Genomic DNA, 22,797 nt, shown 5'->3' with positions numbered 1-22,797 from the left:
CTTGAATGTGGGTGTGGGTGTGTAGAGTCTTCAATCTGCTACACAGCAATAATTGTGAATGCTGTAAAACTAACTAATAAAGCACAAATATTTAAAATTCTCTGATTGGTTAGAAGGGGGAGCATCGCTTACAAACATTAATAGTGAATATCTTTGCACTGCTGCCAGCACTGTTCAATATGTCTGGATAAGAGAAGAATTGAACAGCACCTTTCTATATACAGAAAAGCTTTGGAGTGGACTTCTAGTAAAAAAATATTCAACTGATTTATAGTGTAGTAAAGTATGTATTTTTTTTTCGATTATTTTGTTTGCAAATCTTCTAACCATCACTTTTCGACCCAAAGTATAAACTTGTTGTTTCAAAGACAGTTGTTAACTTTGTTAATTTTAGTCTTTGAAAATTTTGATTAGAAGCAATAGTTTTAAGCGTTTTGTGAATCAGAAATGTCGAACGCTGTTTTATATGATAAAGTGACTGCTTTAATATGATGCTTTTAATCAGACCACTTGCGGGGCCATGAAGAGAAAAGCGCCATCTCTGAGTTTAGTGGATGCTTCATAAATGTTATACACTATATCACTAAAAAGTGACTATTGCCAAGGTTTTATATCCAATTTGATTGAATATATGTTGCTCTTATAAAACAAGGATTTTCACTGGTCTTCACAGCGATAGCAGTTTTTGACACTTAACAGACTAAACGATTAACCAATAATAGTACTAATAAAATAAATGATCAGCATATTAATTTATGATGAAAAGAATTAGTATCGTGTCTCTCTGAAATACTTAAAAAATATATAACCTCATTCATAGTACAACTACTCATGTATGTTCTTTTTGGCCTTGTATTACTTAATATGCTCCATTATGTTTGTGTCAGTCTGTGCCCTGTGGTACATTATGTGGGTCGGGGTATTCATGGCTTTCTTTTTAATACATTTACAGACATTTCTAAAATTCTGTCTTTACTTTGTCATCATGGGTTACTGAGTGTTAATTCATGAGGGGAAAAAAAATTATGTGATTGTAGTATCAGACTGCAACATAGTCTGATAACTTCTCTGGAAACTTCCTGCTCTTTTCAGTTTGACCCTGGAAACTCTGGTAATGTAAATATGTATCCAAGCGGGATTTCATATTTTCATAGAGGACCTCTAATTAAGAGGTCAAACTGACTTTCAAATGCTACTCTCCAAGTGCAAATATAGCCCTGTGAGTGCTTAAATAGAAACTAAATGCACCATGATGTAATTACCCATTTTGCACGGAAAAAACCCATTTCCCTAGTTTCAACATATAGACATGATCTTAATCCATGTTTCATCTTATCAATTAGTGAATATTGCTTTTTGTATGTTTGTGGCATAACTAAATAAAGAGTGTTTATAGACGCATATCCGTCAAGTAAAACATGGCTTCACGCAGGTTACTTCTCCAACTGATGTGTCCCAGTGAAGATAGGAAAAGCTAAATGTTGTTGGTAGCTTGACCCTAAGCGGCTCCTATTTCTCAACATTTGACTGCGAGGGGAAGGGTTGTTTAAGGTCGAATGAAATAAAAAACTACAAAGGTACCAGGAAACCTTTATACAAATAATAGGACAAGAGGATAAACATGGAGACAACCAAGGACGATCTCAAGTCTGTAAATGAGTTTTCATGAGGATCCAGCAAACCTAATAAACTCATCAGACCAGACAGTCTGTTGTCTGGGAGCCATGGACATGTCTAATGTCACTTTAATGTATGATCAGGTTAACATACCCCAAAGTTCACTTCCTAGCTTTACTTCCCACCAGTCTCTCTCCTTCCCTTGCGTGTCTCAGTTCACTGGATTGACGAGGTTGAGGTTTGGGAATACGCGTTGGAGCGCACGGTTTTAAGAAAAACAGTTTTAATGTCTTTGAGCTATGTAGTACTGTGTCCTGTAAATGTATATCTGCAGAAACTTTATACAGAGTGTAGAGTTCAGAAACACATGGCTGATGACATAACACAGAACTACATAGAAACAGTCTGAGGGTTGTCCCCCTCCCAACTTGATATCAATGACTTAACAACTAATCACAATAGATAATACACTTCCTTTGAAAAATGTTGCTTTACGAAGGAAGAATAACTGATTATGTAAGGTGTAGTGTGATCCAGTAAAAACACACAGTCTTCTCTTTACTTGGAAAGTGTACGCTTCAGCTCACTGAGCTGTTTTCATTCTCTGTCCTGACATATTATGAGCCACTGGTCCAGGTGCTCTCCCCTATTGATTCCTATTTGTCCACCCAGTGGGGGTCCACAGAGAGTAGAACAGATGCTGCAAAAATGTGTTAAAATTCAACTTGTTGAAATTCCATTTTGCCCAGTGCTGGTTCATGAACAAACATCTGTTAAACTAATCACATTCCCGTCAGGTGGAAAATGTGAGCATGGTAATATACTAAGCTGCTGAACATCAGTATGTAGGCACTGTCACTGTGAGCACACGGGCTCTGATGGCTATGTTAGCATTTACCTTTTTAACGTGTTTAAGGTGCTTAGATAGGAGGAAATTAAAATCTGCTTGTATATGATATGTTGGTTTTTAGCTTAAATGGCAAATTGCAAACATGTTGAGGCTGAAGCTATTAAAATCTTCCCAGATAAAGGATCTCTTTTGCCAAAACATGTGTTCTTGTTTGTCCACAGTTATTATGGTCGTGTTTAGGTGCTCGCAGTGGTTGGTTGAGGTTAGAGAAAACCTGTGGTCTGGCTTAATGAAGCAAAATGTTGTTTCACTTTACGCAATTGACTTGGTTTGAAACAAACCAACGTCTTTCTCTAACCTCAACCAAGGCGCATTTATTGACCAAACCCAACCACAGTTGGTCGTCGGGAGTCAAACTCAACTCTGTGGTTTCACAGTCATGAGCTTTGTATGCCTGCTTCCATCCCCAACCATTAACCACCAGCATGCAACTTGCAATCCATTAATAAAAGTGGTGCTTCATTGATTGAGAAAATATGTTGCATCAGAATAAACATCCACTCATTGTATTCCTGAAATTATTCCTGCAGTTTAGTTGCACAGAAACATTTTTAAGGTGACAGGGTATTGAAGTGGCATGCAGGTAATAATTACATATCTGTAATTATTAACTGGTTTGAAAGCGGTATATTCCGGAAACCAAAATGCTGTGCTGTAACATAAAGGGATGCAGTGTAATGGGATCTTTGCAGCTTTGAGTTTTGTCTCTAGCATTACTTGAACATCTGCACGGCGGAAAAGCTCTGTTTTGGTGAGCTAAATCTGAATTAAGCATTTTTATTAAGCAGTTTCAAAAGAAAAACCCGCACAAATATAATTCTTATATTAAGTGCAGGTCCTCTGAGATGTAGCAGGATACTGAGCTAGGCCTTTGGATAGGGAGCCAATGTCCCAAGAGCACAAAGATAACACTGGGCAGCACTAGTCTGCTAACAGCGGATGATGTTAGAGTTTTGACCACAGAACAAACACTGTGGAATTTGAATCGACCTCTTCCTTTTTCATACCTCTTTGACAGCTACTCAATGTCATAATTCAGACTGAGCCACAATGTTTGGCAAATTTCAATGAACTGTGCACCTAATTTCATTTTTCTCCTTTTCTGTTTTCTCTAGTGTGTCGAGTAGCTTGCCACAAGAAATGTGAAGTGAAGGTAAGTTGTAATTTTTCATTTTTTTTTAAGTTTGTAGAAATAAAGAGAAAACAGAAACTGTCATGTATGAAGTTTTATTATGGACTTAAAAAAAAACATTAGTGAAAACTTAAGTGATAGTATTAAAATTCATGTAAACTTATCACGAGGAAATATTATCTTTAAGGTGGAGTCAGATATTTTTTAGGAAGTGTGTCTATGTGTATACATATATAGATGCAGATGTTGTGGTAGGTGGAGTTTATGTTCTGCAAAAAAAAAAAAAAAAAATCTTAAGAATGTCTAAACAAGTGCTCTTTGTACCAGAATGTGTTTAGATTGGAGAAGATCTCACATCTTGGAGATTGCCCATGTCTAAAAATAAAAGACCTCTGGATGGAACCGTCCCTTGATTCATGTTGTTTTGGAAAAGATGAAGCGCTCTTAGAAGAAAGTGGGCAAAAAAAAAAAAAAAACAGAGGGGAGCTGAAGTTCCTGCGAAGTTGTTAGAGAGTTTTTTTTTTTTTTTTTTTTTTTGCACGTTTTTTTAAAGAAACGACATCTGGGATCTGGGGTTTACAGTAGGATTTTCATACATATACATATGAACACACACACACACGAACACACACACATTCTTCACATACACATTCTTCACCTTGAATCCATTATTGAAATAGGTGTTAGTTGCCAGCTTTGCCCACTCCCTCTTTTACTCACAGGAAATGCCAGGGCTGCAGGGCAGACAGGGCCTGCTAAATACTATTAGATATGCAACTAAATATGAGGGATGGGCTTCGGCCAGTCCTTTAGCATAGGCTTCCTGTGGAATGTTATCCAATCAAATGGTCAGTGATAAGTCTTACTCATGTCAACTTGCTCATTTGTCCTTGCAATGCAATATTATAAGTGCCGATAGATTTGGAAGGTTTACTGAAAAGCCTCCAGCCCAGTGAAATAAGGGTGAGTGGAATTCTAAGAGTGTTACATTTAAAATCACATGCAACAGCGATGTATAAACAACTAATAATGTTTCATGCACCTCGGCGAGACACTGTGTGCATAAGAGTCACGGCCTTTTCATCCAAACCTCCTCGTGTGTTTTTGTTGCTGCATTCAAGTAGCGTGATGAATTAAAACGGGCAGTACATGGTTTGTTGATAACATTAGAACTTCGGGAAGGCAGAGGTCAGATCTGTGGGTGGAGATGTCTATATATATACAAAAAGTGAAAGTTTCCATCTCCAAAAATCACAGCGGCATTTCCTTTTCTAAACATTTCAACCAAAAATGTCAGAGCATTGGCAGGAAGCAATTAGCTAACAAGCCTGACATGAAAAACATGGGAGTGACTGTGACAGGGTCAGTCATGATCGCTATCGGTACGCAGTCAGGCCTGTAAAGACCACGGGGTCTTTAAAACCCAGATAAAGCTCTTGCTGCTTTTCTGGACTGTCAGTCGCTGACAGTATGCTCATATCTTGTGTTAGGAATCTAAACTCTCTTACTAACTTTCAGCTGGGCGGATCTCCCAAGTACACACTACAGTAATCAATCTCTAATATATGGACTATATTTAACCTGGCAACAGGAAACAAATGGCCAGACGTGTGTGTGTGTGTGTGTGTGTGTGTGTGTGTGTGTGTGTGTCTGTACATGTACATTCCCACACCTTTTGTGCATTTACTCACAGCTGGTTGGGAAAAATGCTTTAAATCTGGTGGGTAAGAATTCACTACTGAGTGGTGATAGGAAAGAGACACGGAGAGTTTGTATTAAATCACCGTGAAGGTTGGAACACGAGTAACATTTTTCAGAATCGTATTTGTGCTACATATACATCAACTTTCCATGTTTTCTTCATTTGCTCAAACCTCCTCGTAAAAATAAAAAGAGGCCTGGTGTCTGGGACTTTCCCACTGAACTGCTAGCACTAAGAAAAGGTAAAACCTCAGGCTTCTTTAAACCTCATGGTCTGCTCAGGTAAATTTCGGTTGTATAGGAGCCTTCACATTCAAAAAATCACCAGTAGACATCGGTAGATGGTATTAAAGGTCCTTGTACTGTGTTGTGGAGTTAATGAAAGGGACCCTACATCCTGATAATTGTCTATATTGTTCAGAGGGGTAATAGAGCTGGGTACACGCTTTTACTAATAGAATGAATCCTTAAAAACAGGTCACAAGTATCCCATTACATTTCTCCCCAAATAGCTGGGCACTGGAGATTTTAACAAACACAACAACGCATATAGGAGGAAAATTGTTTGGAGACTATTTATGGCTGCGAATGAATACACATCTAGTGGTCCAGTGAGTATTTGCAGGATCAGGAAGTTATATGTGTTTGAATAAATTAATCTGAATAAATCACAGTGCCCATCTTAGAGGTCATGAAGGAACATGAGTGTGTGGTTTAACAATGCAGCTCTGTGGCACTGAGCAATCAGCTTTTGACAACACAAATACAGTATTTATGTGCTAGTTCATTTCTGGTTGTGGGTTTTCTCTGGGTGTTATTGAGAACGAGGATTTTTTTTTTTAATCACATTTGTTAGATTTTTTTGAAAATGCGATGATGATGACGGTTGCTGTGAATGGTCTGCTTATGGTAAATGCACTACTTATATGTCAGTTTCCATACAGTATGTGGGTGAGTAGCAGGAAAAAACTGAGATGCTGAGTAAAAGCGATTGGGTTTCACGGATCCTTCGTTGCCTGTCAAGTGTGTTTTGAGAAGGAAACTACCATGTTCCACCGTTAATGAGTAAAGAGCTTTGAGGAAACTAAGTAGAAGTCACACCCTCTCTCGCACTAGTTTTTCATTCCTCGCTTCGAAATGATAAAGCACTTGTTTTCTTTCTTCCCTGCTTCTGAATTCTCTGAATTTTCAAAAGTCTGGAGCAAAATCACGTGTGTCTTTGTGCTGGCCGGGTGCCACTGTGGCCTGCCTCGCACCGAGCACAACGTGTTTCGGTCGGAGACTTGTTTGCAGCCTGCTGATGGACATGTCCTCTTGTAGCTCATTGTGTAGTGAAAAGCTATAAATTGTTCCCGTTTGTCTTGCTTGATAAATTTGTTATATATATAATGAGAGACTTTACAGATCACAGATCAATGGATCATAATCAGAAGATTCTACCGTAGACTAGTAGTATTTAATAAAATTAACAGTATTCTGTCTCTTCTCTTAGGGCAATATTAAAGCTCTTAGTTGTGTTGAAAATACATAAGTTTGCTTAATTCTAGAAAGTCTCTGTGGCTACCATCACTCAACATTTTTAACATTTCGGAGCGATCACCTGGAGATAGAAAGTCCTTGGTGCAGCTGAGGAAAACGCAGACCATCTATCTTATTGTTTACTGCCTCAAAGTCTTTGACACATCCAGACACCTGTATCTACACATGTGAGATGCCTTGCTGAGCGTGAACATCAGGTCTGCAGCTGGCCATCCTGTCATCTAGTAAACACAGCTTGGATTTATAAGTGTGAAAGGTTGCAGTAGCTTCATGTACAGAGGCTGGTAGAGTCATTAGTGATGCCATCCCTCAACTGCAAGACTGGTCAAAGCAAGTGACAGCAAGTATACACTCTTAAAGGAAAATCCTCTGACCTCTCTATAGCCGCACCAAAACCTTTTTTTTTAATGTTCATTATTTTTGCGGACTTTTGAATGATTTAGCTATTTATTTTCTAGTAGTTATATATGTGTGTAACGTGGCCAGAATCAGAAAATGTTGTAGTTCATGCTATGGTAATGATGGTGATGTTGGTGTGATGGTCTTAAAGTTATCCAGACTAAAATAACCTAATCGGTATAGAATGGATATGGACCATATATATATATATATATATATATTTTTTTTTTTTTTTTTTCCCCAGATGCTCCTAATTGCCAAACAATGACGCTTAAAGGACAACTTAAGTCATTTTCCTACAGACACTAAAAATAGAGGAGGCCAGTGGTAGAGTGTTGGGATGGGATGCAGAAGGCCACAGGTTCAAATCCCACCCAATCAGATGTGACCCTGCCCAGCCAACAAGGGCCGGTCCTGAGCCCAGATGAAATAGGAGGGGTGCAGCAGGAAGAGCCAAATCAACATGTCCCACTGTGGCGACCCCTGAAGGGACAAGCCATTGATCTTTATATTATAACCATCTGCAGTGTTCGCACAAAAGCAAACGCTTGCTTCAGACTGCTGTGAAATGTTATGGCGATGTGAGGCAAAAGGTTTTTAACAAATGCTCATGACAGCACACACCCAGGAAGTCTTCTCTTGTCCTCAAACTCCTTTCTGTCCTGTGTATTTTTTTTTTTCTTAAGCAGCAGCTATAAGGCTCATTTGGCATGATTAACCGCATCCTCTGCTCCAGTGAGTTCCTTCAGATAGCACACATTGCTGCAGGGCTAATTTATCACACAGACATTAATTGGAGGCTGTGTCACTGCTGCAGAAGCGTTTTTCAGATCATATAGATATTATAGCACCGGAGCTTTGGCAGTGGTGCGGCCAGACGTTTCAGTTTTTGCTGACAGTTGCAGATCGGGCACCTGCTGTCAGGTTGGTGGGCTCTCCAGTAGTTGCCGTTGCAAATCTGCCCTGACCAAGTTAAATTTTAGTCGTTTTTTATTTTTCCCCCGTCAGACTATTTGGCATGTACGTAGCTGTAATGCACCAAAACCACACCTAGTAAAGTATAATGTAACTCCTTAGAAGGTGCTGCAGACCTTGTGCTTAATGTGAGTTTTTAGCCATGGAGGGACATAAATATAATCAGAGCCATAGTCATTTTTAAAGATACACTTAATATTAGTGTTTCGCTGTATGTACACGGGGTATTACATATCCAAGCGAAGCTTCAAGGATGTCGATGGGGTTTTGAATCACAGTAACAACATTAACAACTTCCTTCCTATTCCATGCAGTGGTCCTTCCCTTCAGAGACTGACAGATGGGAGTTACAGTAAAAGGGGGAGCATGCAGGTGGGGGATGGGGGTTGGTTTCCTTATAAGAAGACAATACACAAAATATCACATCAAAGTCATTTCGTGGTAAAAAACTTAAGGCAGGAATAAGTGAGGACAAACAGGGTGGGGTCAGAATTACAATATTCCCCTCAGTCTTTGCAACAGTATCTGTATGTAATGTATTTTTGAAAAAGCAGCTCTTAGTTTGATCAAATACAGAGGCAGCCAACAGCTCTGAGGCTAATTGAATTAGCAGTCACAGGGCAGAACACATGCTTGCTTCTCCTTATGTCAGTAATCATTTGCAGGAACATGACAACAACTTAAACACAGGATAAATCACATGCCCCCTAATTTAAGAGCTGAATCAGAAATGAAGTTTCTGTTTTTAGTTTCACCAGCAAATGTAATAGTTTTCATATCATGAAGAGAGGGCAGGATGTTGGTGGAGGGGTTAGTGCTGCGCCTCAGAGCCAGAATGTCCACAGTTTGGCTCTATGACAGCTGCAGTCCCACGAACCTGAACAGGATAAGCGGTAAGATAATGGGTGGTGTATGAGGATAATAATACTTCACTCACAGTCTAAATATTTTGCAGGCCAGCATGTCATATGTATAGATATATTGTGCGTCCAGGATAAAAAACTAATCCTATTTTCTTGGCCACATGGGGGCAGTGGAGCAAGCTGTAAACACAAATGTAAAGTGACCCTGTAAAGTGGATCAAAACATCTCAAACTTAACTCACCAGTCTACAAGACTTTATTCCAGTCATCCACTGTTTTTGCAGCTTGGCCCACTGTGTTCGTTTCTTCTGACTTGCCAACCTAGTAGGCGGGGGTCTCCTATCTACCGTGTTTGTGCACAATGGTTTCTCTCTTTGTTTTAGTCAAAGATGCAGCGAATTCAGAAGCAGTAAGGTATCTGTTTTACAAGGAGGACACTCAAACATGCTTGTCTTCTTCCACTGCATCTTCTGTTGTGATATAGAACATTTCTATAAAGACTATAGTGGTTTTTAAAGACTTCTTTAAAGTGTACACTATAATGTTTAAGATATAATTTGGTAGAGAATAACCTACCTTTTTTAAGACACATATAGACGGATGAGTTTCTAAGGAAAGCGAGAGAGAGAGAGAGAGAGAGAGAGAAAAGAGAGACAGAAGTGTCTTTAATTCCACAACTGTATAATAAACGAAAACTTTCCTAAACTGAAAAACAGTGTAAATAATTTAATCTATCGGCTCTTCTTGTTTCACTGTCTGTGCAAATAAGGTTTCACAAGAACCCGTGGCTTTCGGCCATGTATTTAGTAACTATGACATGTGCATAGATACAGCAGAGAAAACAAACAGGAACACCCAGCCATTAACATGATGCAGTGATCAATGCTAGTGGAAAGAATGTCAACAATGGCCAAATGCATGCTACAGTCAGTGGTGACAGGAAAAAGGGAAGTGGCAGGGCTTTGTCAAACATACAGTCGCAAAGATTACATGATTACAATTTTTCTAATCCCTTTAGTGAGTTTGGAAACCAATTGCTGAACATCAGTAAACGTCCCCGACCACTGCAACAGCTGCTGTTGAAAAGCCCTTCTCCGGTACATACGTGACAAGTTTTCTGTCTCATGTCTTCCTCTACGTTGTCTGATCATCAGGAAGAAATAGCCATGTTACACATACTCAGTGGGCGTTGGTGAAAGTATCCACTGAGCGCTCGGGGACGGTGATCCACTGTGCTCTGCTGTTTCTTGGGAAAGCCTGAGTCAGACTCATGAAACCAGAACTCACCCAAACACAGCTCTCTTTCTCTTCCTATGTTACTGCCTTCCTTACTTCACTATGTATCTGACTCGAACTGTTCCTCTGTCAGTTATTCTCAAGGCTGGTTGTTTCTTTCCTCGAACCCTTGTTCAACCAAAGCACGAGACACATCTCTCAGTTTTGCCACAATCCTCATTTGCCAAGCTCTTAAGAGACACTGTTTTCCCAGGTCGCAGATTGTTGTTGACATTTTGACATTTTATTTGCCCAATAAAATGGTTTTATTTAATGTTTTAATTTATTTTAATTGATCTAATTTAATTTAGCCAAGGTTGAGTTTTTGTTTCCAATCTGTCTTTATAAAAAGCCAGTGCATTTGGAAGCTGTTCAACATTAAATCAACATTACTCAGGAGCCCCTACTCTGATTGGCGGGAGGTGTGGCGTTCACATACACCTCACAACATTGAAATCTGGCCTAGTGCATAATACATAATTTCTTACACGCTGGCTGTAAGAAACATAAATAGAAAAACTGGAAACATAAATAAGGTGGAAACATAAATAGAAACGACAAATTCAGAGACAGTGGTTACGCAGTGAGCTTTAAGTTGTCTGTGATATGAATGTGAAGGGTAGGGACCACCCTTTTAAGTCTCAATTTTAAAACTCCAAAAGGGTGTTTGAGAACATTATGATCATGTCTGAGTAAAATACTGTCAAGAATTTTAGGATTTTCAGCAAGATTCAAGTTGTTCAGAAAACAAAAGTCTATAGTTGGAGCAGTAGGCTGAAAATCACACAGAACAAAACAACATGATTTAAATATTTATATCACTCATAGATCCACCTTTATTTCCAATAACTGAAAATAGTTTTATGTTTACTAAATACAACACATAGGCTTCATGAAGTGCACCTGCCTGTCCAAGCTCCACCTGGTCAGTTAACATAACTCTACACTGAATCGCTAAATTCATGTACACGTCATACAAATCCAAAGCATGCACTCACTAAAATACCATCCCTGTGGTTGACTTTAACAGGAGGTTTCAGGACAGTTGTATCATGTCCAAGGATTATTTTAAGGTTATTTTAAGGACTGGCCACATAGAGCTAGTCGTCCGCTATGTTGTTGAGCTTTTGCGTCTATTACGTAGCCTAACGACCTTAACTCAGCTAACTATCTGGCTAAATTGCGCTAATACAGTGTTAGCAACTTTTAGAAACTGTAATTTGCATAGTTACAATGAGCAATTAAGATAATTAAATATAGAGACAGAATACAAATAATTCATACAGTAAAATTACCTGTTTATATAATTGATTTAGTCTTCAACTCCTGTGCCCGAAGTCCCTACATAATGGACACTAAGTAGTTCTCTCAATAATGAGTCCAATGCCATTTTGGACACTGGACCATTGTTACATCGCGTCATTATTAACAGCTGTTTGAGTTTGACAACTGCAATTGGGTCATCTGCAAAACAGGGAGCAGTGCATTGTGGGATTGTTAGCAGAAAGTAGTGTACATGCCATGTACACTACGTCTAGTGTTGCATTGTGGGACACTTTGAGTGAACTATAGAATGGACTGAGTTACAAGATTTGGATACTACTACAAAATGGCAAATGCCCTCTACAGTGAGTTGTGGATGATTCTGGGCACAGGCCTGGTCATTGTTTTGTTGAGCTTCTAGAATAAATATAAAATAAATAAAGATATTTACAACATAACATTACCTGAATGCAGCACAACAGCTACAGACACAGGAAATAGACCAGACGTACTGAAACGCGTTAGCCGCAAAATGCACAGATAAAGTTCCACGCAGTTTAGAGTCATTAACGTATAGACGCATGACTGTGGGTGCACAGTAAATAATTGCATTTCAGTAAATGTTGCAACACAAAGTTCAACACAGACACCAAGGAAGAAGGGGAATCCCAATCCCAATCCTGGTCCCTACATTAAACGTGTGCATACAGAAAAACAAGCTTCTTGTTTTGTTACTGTTAACCACATGCTGCGTCTGTAGCAGCCCTCCCTTCCTTCCTGGCCCTTGTCATTAATACTGAACCAAATAACATTTACCAAACCAACATCTGGTGAACATGACTTCAGCTAAAGGTGGTGCATTCAGTTACCCTCCATGTAATTACTTTCTGAGCAACATCAAAGGCGCTGCCCATTCTTTCCGTGTTGAAGCATAATAGTTTATGTGCTACAAATTTGTACTGAGCATTCTTCGGTAATGTCCCTTTGTCTGCTACTGGATAATAACCGGGAGTTTGTGAAGATAAATTAAAATGCCACACTTTAGTTAGTGAAAACTGCTGTTGTTTGGAGCCGTCATTGTCACTGTCACACGAGCTCCAAGTCAGAGCAAAACCAGTCTAAACTGGACTCGGTAATTTTGGATTTTATCAATGGAATAAATGTGATCTTTAATGCGAAAGGTGTTATATGATGAATAATCTCATTTCAACCCCAAACCCAACTACTTCCTTCTGTTCTTCTTCTCTTCTCTTTCCCCAAAATATATTCCATGTACTTTATATATTTTTAAAAAATTAAATAAATAAAAATACATCCAAAGATTACATACAGAAACTGTAAAAACGGTCATTTCTGCGAGCTTTATTCTTTTACAGCAGTCTCCACTGTGCTGCTGAGGAGTGGTCCATAGCACCAACGACGGTGACTGAGTCTAAGGGTTTGTGCAACTGTGTACTCATCAATCACTGCAGACATTGTGCACACATTCGAAAAGGAGCACGTGTGCAGTTTTTTTACGAGAAGCATGTTTAAGGCTTAACACCCTTTTTCCATAGAGATACATATTTTACGCATAAGAATAACTCCAGCATAACTGAGGATGTGGTTATATATACTCATCCATAGCACACTGCATTCCAAGTAAGGGAGCACCTTTTTAATCAAAACAACTAAGGAACTAAGGAATGTGGCATTTGTGCCAAATTCCCTTTTGAAGTTTTTTAACTTTATTGATATCTGCATTTTTTTTTTTCACAGCTGCAGTGACTGTATTACTGAAAGTCATCTGATTCTTGATAATAGGTTTAGGTAGGGACCCCAATCTAGGGGCTCCACACTGCTGAGCAGTTGTATGGCCAGTTTCACATTCATATTTCTTCCTATCAGCTTATTACACCAAAGTTTAACTTTTGGCAACAACAGACCACACTTTAGTGGCACAGTGAGCTGAAAGACACGCACACAGAGCCGGCGACTGATAAGTATCTATCTCCTTGCTGCTGTTGACACTGTGACTTTGACGTTGCCGTGCATCAATGGATTCATTCATGGGACTTTCTCTCTTGCTGCGGCTGTACAGTGAGTGTGTGTGTGTGTGTGTGTGTGTGTGTGTGTGAGGGCGAAAGAGAAAGAGACCAGAAAGGTGGGTTTGGGGGTGGGGGGTGCGACTCATATTTAACCTGTAACTTGAGAAGCTGATAACAAGGAGAGAATGAAGAATGATCATGGGGACGAGATTTGTGTGTGTGTGAGTGTGTGTGTGTGTCAGTAAGACAGTGGGACAGAGAAAGAAAAGAGCTTTACTTTTGTTTCCCGAGCTCATGTCCCGTTCCCCCTGATCTCCCTGGGAAAATCGCTGCAATATTTTTTCTCCTTTCTCGTTACTCATGTGCCCCCCACCCCCCTCAATTCGGGAGGAGAGTGAAAATACATTGAACAAGAGGGAGGAGAAAAGCCAGGCAGCGAAAGAGAGGGAAATAGCTGTAGCTTGTAGCCAGACTTTGTCTGCTTATTCAGCTCTGATTGCTGCACTGCGCTGTTTCCAGTTACGGGATCTTCACATTTGTCTTTAGCTGCACTTCTCGTCACCCTCACATAAAAACTCTTTAGACATTTTTATACTCTTTGTTTTTTCTTCTTGGAGGAGGGGACTAGCCAGACCTATTACCTTGGAGGCTGAAAGGAACACATCAAATCTCTTGCTCTCGCTCTCTCTCTCTCCAGCAAACACACACACACACACACACACACAGACTTGTACACTCCTCCGGCTCCACGCTGCGCCAAGGTAACTGTGAGTGGATTTACTGTAGCTGTAGCGATCTGGTTGGAGCACAGAGACAACCTCTCTGCCTCACAGAGGGGGAAAGGGGAGAGGACGATGCAGCACTAAGAGACAGCTGGATAGTGGAAAGCCAAAGATTCAAAGACAGAACTGGGCACACACACACACACACACACACACACAGAGAGAGACACACACTGACACAGGATGGCCACCGCAGTGTTTCAGGTAAGGTACCGAGCTGTTGCCTGTCTGCCATTTGAGCTGCTGTCTGTTCAGTTCAGAGTGTTGGTTTGTTGGCTGTGCTGTGTGGTGTTTCGCAGCAGTCCCTCTGCATTGTGGATTTGTTTGACTGGAGAAGCAGAAAGCTTTACGTGCTCTCAGATGTAGGTGTTTTCTGGCATGTTTGTGACCTGGCATAGGTACCTTATAATAGTTGTTTATGGGGTTTAGACAGGGTCGATTTTGCATATGTGCATGTACACTATGCATGATTATATACGTACAACTGCAGCAGGTATGGATGAGTTTAATGTCAACACTACGACAGACCATGAACGTTTCTCTGTTGGATTAGTGTTGAGTAGACCGTGTTTGTGTAATGTAAAGGCCGGCTGTTTTCTGTAATGCCTGCATCTGTGTGTGGTCTCCTTGGCTTACCATGTTTTGTGGTTGGTGGCCCATGGCCATAGTTGGAATGACAGTGGTGGCGAACGTTGCCAGTCTTCTTTTCACTTTTCTTCTCTGCTCTTCTTCTGTTCTCCTCTGTTGAATTTTTTAAAAAGAATTCAAGAGAGTACATCTTCAGGAACACCTTCGAGTCCACTTGGAGTGTATGTGTGTGTGTGTTTGTTGCTTGTGCTCCGGTTGAAACGAGAAAATGCGAACAAGCCTTTTGGTTAAAAAGGGATTAGTATATTCTTTGATTAGTGTAGAGAGTTTGTGTCTTGCTGTGGTGAAGTGTCTTCCACTAATCTGTGTTGGTGCATCTGCAGACGTGAATTGAGCCGCAGTGTTTCACAATAGGGCCATGCAAATGTTGCTGCACACAAAACCGTGAGAAAACTCGACGGCAGTTTAGGAATTTTTTGGCACGTACAGCACGTTACAATTGCCTCCAATTTGCTTCAAATTGAGGAGAACAAGAATAAGGTCACAGTGTGAAAACAGAGAACATATTCTTACACAGTTTTGTAAGGTGGCACAGTGCACTGACAGCTGGGATTCGCCCTGTCAGCCCCGGTGTCTGTCTGGATTCTTAATGGATTTCACTTCAGTGCAATTATACTTTGTGAAATAAGAGTTAAGCTGCGTTAGGTTAATGGGTACAGTAAATTCCTGCAGTATTAGGGCTAAATCGATGTCAGGTTTGACATTCATTTTGTCAGCGTTCCTGTGTGCTGTTTGAGAAAACCCCACTCCATGTACTGAATTCCTTGGTCAGTGAACACTAAATGTAACAGAGCATTGCTCTGCCCCCGGACACCAGAATTAACCAAGGCTCCTGGTTTTGTGGGAATAGCGCACATGGACTGGCAGGAAGCCCGTGCCCGGACTGGATTTCAGAGGAGACATTTTTTTTATCGTTATGAAGCAGTTCCCCATTCAATCCCCTGGTCCTCTTTAGGGGAGTCCTGATGGATGTCTAACAAAAGCCACAGTCAACCACACGCACAGCCAAGGCAGATGGGTTCTGTAGTTTGGGAAGGTGTGTGTGTGTGTGTGTGTGTGCGTGTGTGTGCGCGCGTGTGTGTGTGTGTCTGTGTGTGTATCTGGGATTAGGGATCAGGCAGTGGACCATGGACCATAAAAAAACCACCAGCATGAATTCTCATGCTCCTCTGCTGATGTAATCCTTCCTTTGTGTGTGTGTGTGTGTGTGTGACTTTACAACACATTGTAACCTCTTGTATAGTGTAAAAGTGAGTAATTTGTTTGCTTTTTAATCTCTTTAGCCAATTCATACAGAGCAGACCGACTGTGCTAAGAACTATAAATGTCTGTCTTAAATAGACACGTGGCATAAACATTCCATATTTTATACACCTACAAAAAATGCTCTGCAGAACTGTAAAGTGTGCACAGCATCTTTTGTCCTCTGGATTCAGTGTTGGCACAGACTGTGGACCTGCAATACATTAACAACATAAATAATCTGTAGCCATGCCAAAGCATCACGCCGTATAGTTAGGCTTTTAGTATAATTAATATCATCCAGTGAGGCCAAAGTGAAAGCTGGGCCCAGAGAAAGGCGTTTACAGTGTGCATGAAGGAACATACAGTATCTAGAGACATGAGTTGAATTTAAAACGAACAGCAGACCCCTTTAGAATTTACTGCTGCTTGCTGCTTGGGGGCTATAAGAACCACCAGGTACAAGAAAGCCCACCGACCTGTGCCAAGTGCTCCCCATTCCCCTACTCATTTTCATTGTTTGGTCGTGGATCTTGTCAGGTTGGTTTTCCAAACCTTTTGAGTAAAAATTGAAATCACTCATGAAACACTCAACTCTAAATCCATTTACATGCCCACAATATTCATTTCTCCTTATCTGACCTCCAGTTATTAGTGGTGCCAACACACTCAGACAAAGCCTTGTGTGGACCCTCACAGTCTAATACCCTTCAAATACTGTAGACGAATTCCTTGTAATACCCCTAAAAAGGGGTATTATAGTAAAACATTTAATGACTGCTAATCTTGTAAATTACTCTATGCAATCAAGCTTGAGGCTCGGTATAATGGCCCCGTCTTCAACAGTGTTTCATAGCAAAGGAAAAAAATATGTTTTTGATAAGAGTTTTGAGTTTGATAAGCAGCTTTACATTTTTGTCAAAGTCAAGACGGCTCACCCATCAGTTACGAAAGGGAGTCAGGCTGCACACTGTCGCCTCAGCACGTCTTAGCTTTAGAAGAGGACACACTGTTGTGGTAAAAGTACACAGCCTTGTTTGCCCCTTGAATGTGGCTCCTCCAGTTAAGGTTTACTACGTTGTAGCTATGGAGAGAGTCATGAAGATGCACATGCTAAGATGTTGTCCATCTTAAGTGGAGGTGGGGATGCTTCGCATCTTGGACAGTGTGGGTTTCCTCCGGGTACTCGAGTTTCCCCCCCACAGTCCAAAGCAAATTGCTTTTGGTTGATCTAAATATAATCCTTTATTCATTCAAAAAATATGTCACATTGGAACATTTTCACCCACTGATTGTGTCCTCTACAAAAATGTATTCACGTTTGCAAGTTGGTTTATAGAAATGAAATTGAACATAATTTTCAGGAGACAGACTTAACATACGCAATTTCAGTGTTTAATTGTTTTACACATTTGTTTTTGTGTCAAAGTTCAGTTTAGTTCTAAATGACTGAGCATATAAAGCATGTCCCCGGTGTGGGTGTGTGTCTGTGTGTGAATGTGTGAGTGTGTGTGTGTGGGGGGGGGCAACACTGGACTGTGAAGGTGGAGAAGTTGTTTTGCTTTTTTTGTTTCTTATCAAGCCTTCATGTCTCTCAGAGGAATGTTTCGAGAACGCAGACCTGTTTCCTTGGTTTTTCCAGAAAGCCCCTGTGTTGTTGTTTGCGTTTTATGGCTGATGGATAGGGAAGAGGGCCTGGTCTCCAACAGAAAGACAGGAAACCCCAGTGCCGGGTTCTTGAATCTACCCAAGCAGCTCAGATTCAAAGGCTGGTGTGTTAAAAGACAGGAACATGTTTTGTTTTTTTTGTTTTATTACTTTTAAAATGTAACATAAAAACAGATTTAGTCAGAATGTAACATAACAACATGCTCACGGCTTCTGTAAATTGTATTTTAATTTTTTTTTTATATCCATGACTACAAAATTAAAATTTAATGGCTGTGCTATTTTTGCCCAGCTTGTTCATGACCCATTAACTGCAGTGTTCATGACCCATTAACTACATCTTTTCCTGATGTATTATTATTTATTAAAACCAGTTTTGTGCTGGTAGGTGCAAGAAGTGGGTTGTATATTAGTATTTTTCCAGTAGAAAAAAAAAGTGAATAAACATTAAAGAGCAAAACGACATTACCATATACTGCACATGTATGCCAATATTTCTCATATTCAACCTTTCGTGTATACAAGAGGTGTGTCCAACAGATGAAAGAGAAGTAGATAAAGAAATCAGAAGAGACGGACTTGACGAGAAAAATGGGGAGACTTTGGCGGGATTAAACGTGAAACCCAAATCCGCCCATCTATCTGTCATTAGATACAGCCGAGTGTGTAGGCGTGAAGGTGAGTTAGTCGTCTGTAAGATCTTTGCATCTTAGCGTACGTCTATAATATCCGTCCCTCCCTAGGGCTTTTCGAAGGCGTTATAAGCTAAGCACTCATGTTGTGGCGGTATGCTAAATGACAGCACGGTTGAATATTAGCAGGGGCTCGCCTCAGCTTGTCCAGTTTCCCCCTTCATATTACCTTCTACCTTACAAGACTTTGGCACTTCTCAAACAATGTCAATGAATCTTGAGAAGGCTGCTTTACTTAATGCTGTGAGGGAAATGCTTAATTCTATGACAGATTATTACACTACACTTTAAAAATTCTTCATGTGAGAAGCAGCAGGGGACAAATCAGACTCACCACAAACAAGTGCAGGACTTACTCAGGAGCTTGCAGTGATACCACGTGGTCTTCGGATGGAGTTGCCCTGTAGTGATCCAACTGTGAATGTTCAAAATGTCCTCAGATAAGCAGAATTGGCCAACTAGCATGTCATTTCATTAATTTATTTTATATTAGAGAACAATATGCCCCAAATAACAGAGATGTGGGCTAACTTTATGGCTGAAGCTGTGGAAAGTCCTTCAGTCTGCCATTGTAAATGTAAGCACACAGTTGCCACCAGTACCCACTACAATAGCTGCAATAGAATATTACGTGGTTAGTATTTTTGTGTATTCAAGGTTGCACCAAAAGCCATATACCTAGATTTTCAATAACTTTTGAGACTAGTTTTAACCTACAGTAGCAGACAGTTCAGTGGTCTTTGTGGTAGAATTAACTTAACGGGTCCGTCCACTAAATTTGAACTAGCTTTTATTGTTATGTAAAGGTGTAAGTTTCACTTTGAAGATGAAATAATGTTTGTGAAGAGTTTGACACCAGGGGGAAAAGGAGTGGTTCACTGCTCATAAACAGAGAATAAAGAGGTTCTCACGTTAGCTACCCTGCCCGAGCAGTTTTGACCCCCAAGGTCCAATTTATTTGCCCAGTGTGATCACTACATTCCATGGTGTGGCAAGGTCCAGCGTACCGTGTCTTGGCCTGCTTGGAGGGGTGGACTCAGGCATGGTGTATATATATCAGTGTGATTGCTAATTAATAAACTCTTGAGTACAACCTGTTGTTATATTCACACATGTACGGATGCAGTTAATTAATCAGGCTGACATTATTGAAAAAAAGTAAGTTGCAATTTCCGGGTTTACAGCATAAATTGGTCATAAAATGGGATAAGATCTTCACCATAGTCGAAAATATCAACAAACACATTATTAATAAGCTGATAAAACACAGTCAGAATTGTTCAAGTCACCCATTATACTAACCATCACTTTGATGGTGGAGAAAGTAATGGCAACACCAGCCTTCTGTGACTGTAAAGGAATCATGCACTTGTTATGAAATTATCAATTGTAACAATGCTACACAATTTACTAGTCATTGTGCTTATAGGAAGTCTTTGTCATTGTCATTTTGCCTTTGTTCTTTCTCTTCAAGAGTCTTTCCTCCTTTTTATTTATCCTGTCCAAACTAATGCCAAAAATTGAGAATTTACTAGATTTCAAGTCAGTCATAGCGATGTCTGATGCCTCAGAGCAAAGGGAACAGTTTTTGATTTAGTGACAAGTGACAGCCAGGAGCTCCTGCCCCTGACTTCCTGCCTTCCCTGATGGGTTAGACGGGGAAGCCTGTCATGATCCGTCCTTTTAGTGCCAATACCTGTTGAGGACTTTTACTTTGTAGCCCTTTTCCACAGCTCATTCCTCCAGCTTCACCACTTGTCGCCGGCCATTATTGTTTACACCTGTTCCCCTACATATTTAGACCCAGCTGTCCCTTCGGTTCCCTTCCGGATCCTTGCCATTTCTTCTAAGTGTACTCCCAGCCTTCTAGTTCTACATGGCTCTCGTTACTTGGACTCTGTTGCCTGATTATCTTTGGTCTGAGGTTTGATTCATTGTGTTTTCTAGGGCTCTGTTGTTTACACTTTTATTTTCATCGGCTATACGCGTATCGGATCAGCTTTTTCTTTGCACACTTCTTGGTTATTTGTTTATACATCGGTTACAGATCCACTCTGCCCGTTGTGTGTGTGTGATGTTTTCCTGATCTCACTCGATCCTGGCCCGCTCTGCCTTGGCGCTTACATATTTAGTTTTGTCACCTTTTATAATGGCTGCTTTGCTTGCAATTGTTCCTAGTTTTCCCCAGTACTCCCACGTTTAGTCCTTTATGTCCTGACCTTGCTTCTTTCGAGTTTTCCTGCATTACATTCTTCAGGTTCTTTACACCAGTCTCTGTTAGTTTCCTCCAGCTCCAGTATCCCTCTTGTTAATATTTCCTCTATTTACATTTCCCTGCTTATCATTAGACCTTCTATTTTAAGCTGTTGTTTGCCTCAGCTGATCTTTTCTTTAGTTTTCCTTATTCTCCCGGCCTGCGTACTCAGTCTGACTCCGGTTTTGACAATTACTCCGTTTCTTAGCTTCTTGTTTGTGTTTGGATTAGTTTCTTCTTCCCTTCTGGAGAGATTCTTGCCTCTTTTACATACTTTATAATCTTTTAATACATTTATTTAGCACACTCCTGTCTTTTACTTGGGTTCACCCCTTAAACACTAAACCCTGCTCTCAAACTGTTAGAAAGGGGTATCTCTGCACAGTTACCACTGCTGTCTGTGCTGCAGACTCTTTTGACAGCACCTCTTCACATTAACATAGGTTCTGGAGAATATTTTTACTGAAAACTTTAGATACATTTTGTAGCTTTAAACCAGTTTGCTTCCAAACAAAATAGGGAAATAAAGCATCTCTTTTAGCTGGGGTCATTCTCTATAGATGTTGAAGGGCATCCAACCCCCCCCCAATCCAGATTCTTCACGGCTGCCTTCTCCTCGTTGCCCTCTCCCCCACTTCTTGATCTCCACCACTTGGCTTGGTGCCACGCAGTAAGAGCCATGCTAAATGTGTAAATCAGCGTGCTGGTATACCGGTTCTTAGCAGAAAAAGCCTGGGACGGGAACGTGACCCCCACTGTAACTTTGAACAAAAGAAACAAGCCGTAGCTTCTCCTTTCTCCGTGCTGTCAGTCCCATCCAACAAAGACTGGGTGAGAATGAACAGGCCCTCTGGTGGGCTGTAGGCCACTTTGAGCCCCTCCCGTGGAGAAGAAACAAGGCAGACACACACTGAGGCTGTTGGATCTGTCGGGGGCTCAAGTTCTTTATAGAATACCAAACTATATATATTATGTCTTTCATCTGTTTATTTGACCTATCGCACTTCTGTTTGGTTCTTTGCTCCTGCAAGGATGCTGATCCTAATCTTTATCAAGTATACAGACACCGGCTTGTTCCATGGTGCCGTCTTTTACTGTTCTGTATACTATATACTGTTCTGCATGCAACACACATGAGTGGTGTTCACACACTCATTGTACAGAGTAAAACCAATTAACAGTTAATTATTCTATTCAGTTATTCATTGAATAATCCGTAATTGTTTAGAATATAAAATGCCACAAACTAGTGCTATTTCACTAGTGGCCAAACTAACATCTTCAGATGTCTTGTTTTATTTGACCAGCAAGAGATTTTCACTTTGCAATAATATAAACGGAGAAAAGCAGTAAATCCTCATATTAGAAAAGCTGGAACCAGGTAATGTTTGATGTTTTTACTCACTAAATGACTAAAACAATAAACTGATCATCAAAAGCTATTACATTTGGTTGAATGATTAAGTGGTCCATCAAATAATTTTTTCAGCACTAAGAAATCATACTATAAACACAGTACACTCATTGTAACTATGCACTGAGATGCAGCCAAAAAAATAAACGAAACAGACACAAACACTCACGCTGTTCCATTCCTGAAGTGTTTCTTATGCTATGAGACATAAATCAGTGGTGCAGAGACAAGGAACAGTGTTTGGAGATTGCCATTCTGTTGCATACATGTCCTGCAGGCCAATCTGCTCAATAAATCTTGAGCTGTTCCACAACTTTCCCTGGAGAAAGACAGAATAAAAGGAGAAGAAATACAGAGAAAGAGACAGGACAGAGGACACACAAATAGTCTGTTCTA

The 22,797-nt window shown here is 40.3% G+C and overlaps 1 protein-coding gene across 15 annotated transcripts in view; it reads left to right on the top strand.

Moving 5' to 3' along the window:
* tns1b (tensin 1b) overlaps window positions 1-22,797 on the top strand; it is a 154,002-nt gene that overhangs the window by 58,716 nt on the left and 72,489 nt on the right. For 14 of the 15 annotated variants that reach the window (XM_067516989.1, XM_067517003.1, XM_067516999.1 and 11 more), the window contains exon 3: window positions 3,643-3,680. In XM_067516989.1, coding sequence (XP_067373090.1) covers window positions 3,643-3,680 — 38 coding nt within the window. Of the gene's footprint in view, window positions 1-3,642; window positions 3,681-14,175; window positions 14,688-22,797 lie in introns of those variants that run through there. The other variant, XM_067517001.1, reaches the window with a different exon arrangement.

This window comes from Channa argus, chromosome 9 (genome assembly GCF_033026475.1).
Source record: "Channa argus isolate prfri chromosome 9, Channa argus male v1.0, whole genome shotgun sequence".
Lineage (NCBI taxonomy): Eukaryota > Metazoa > Chordata > Actinopteri > Anabantiformes > Channidae > Channa > Channa argus.
The sequence above is the reverse complement of the archived record's forward strand: the minus strand, read 5'-3'. Positions and strand labels throughout refer to the sequence as shown.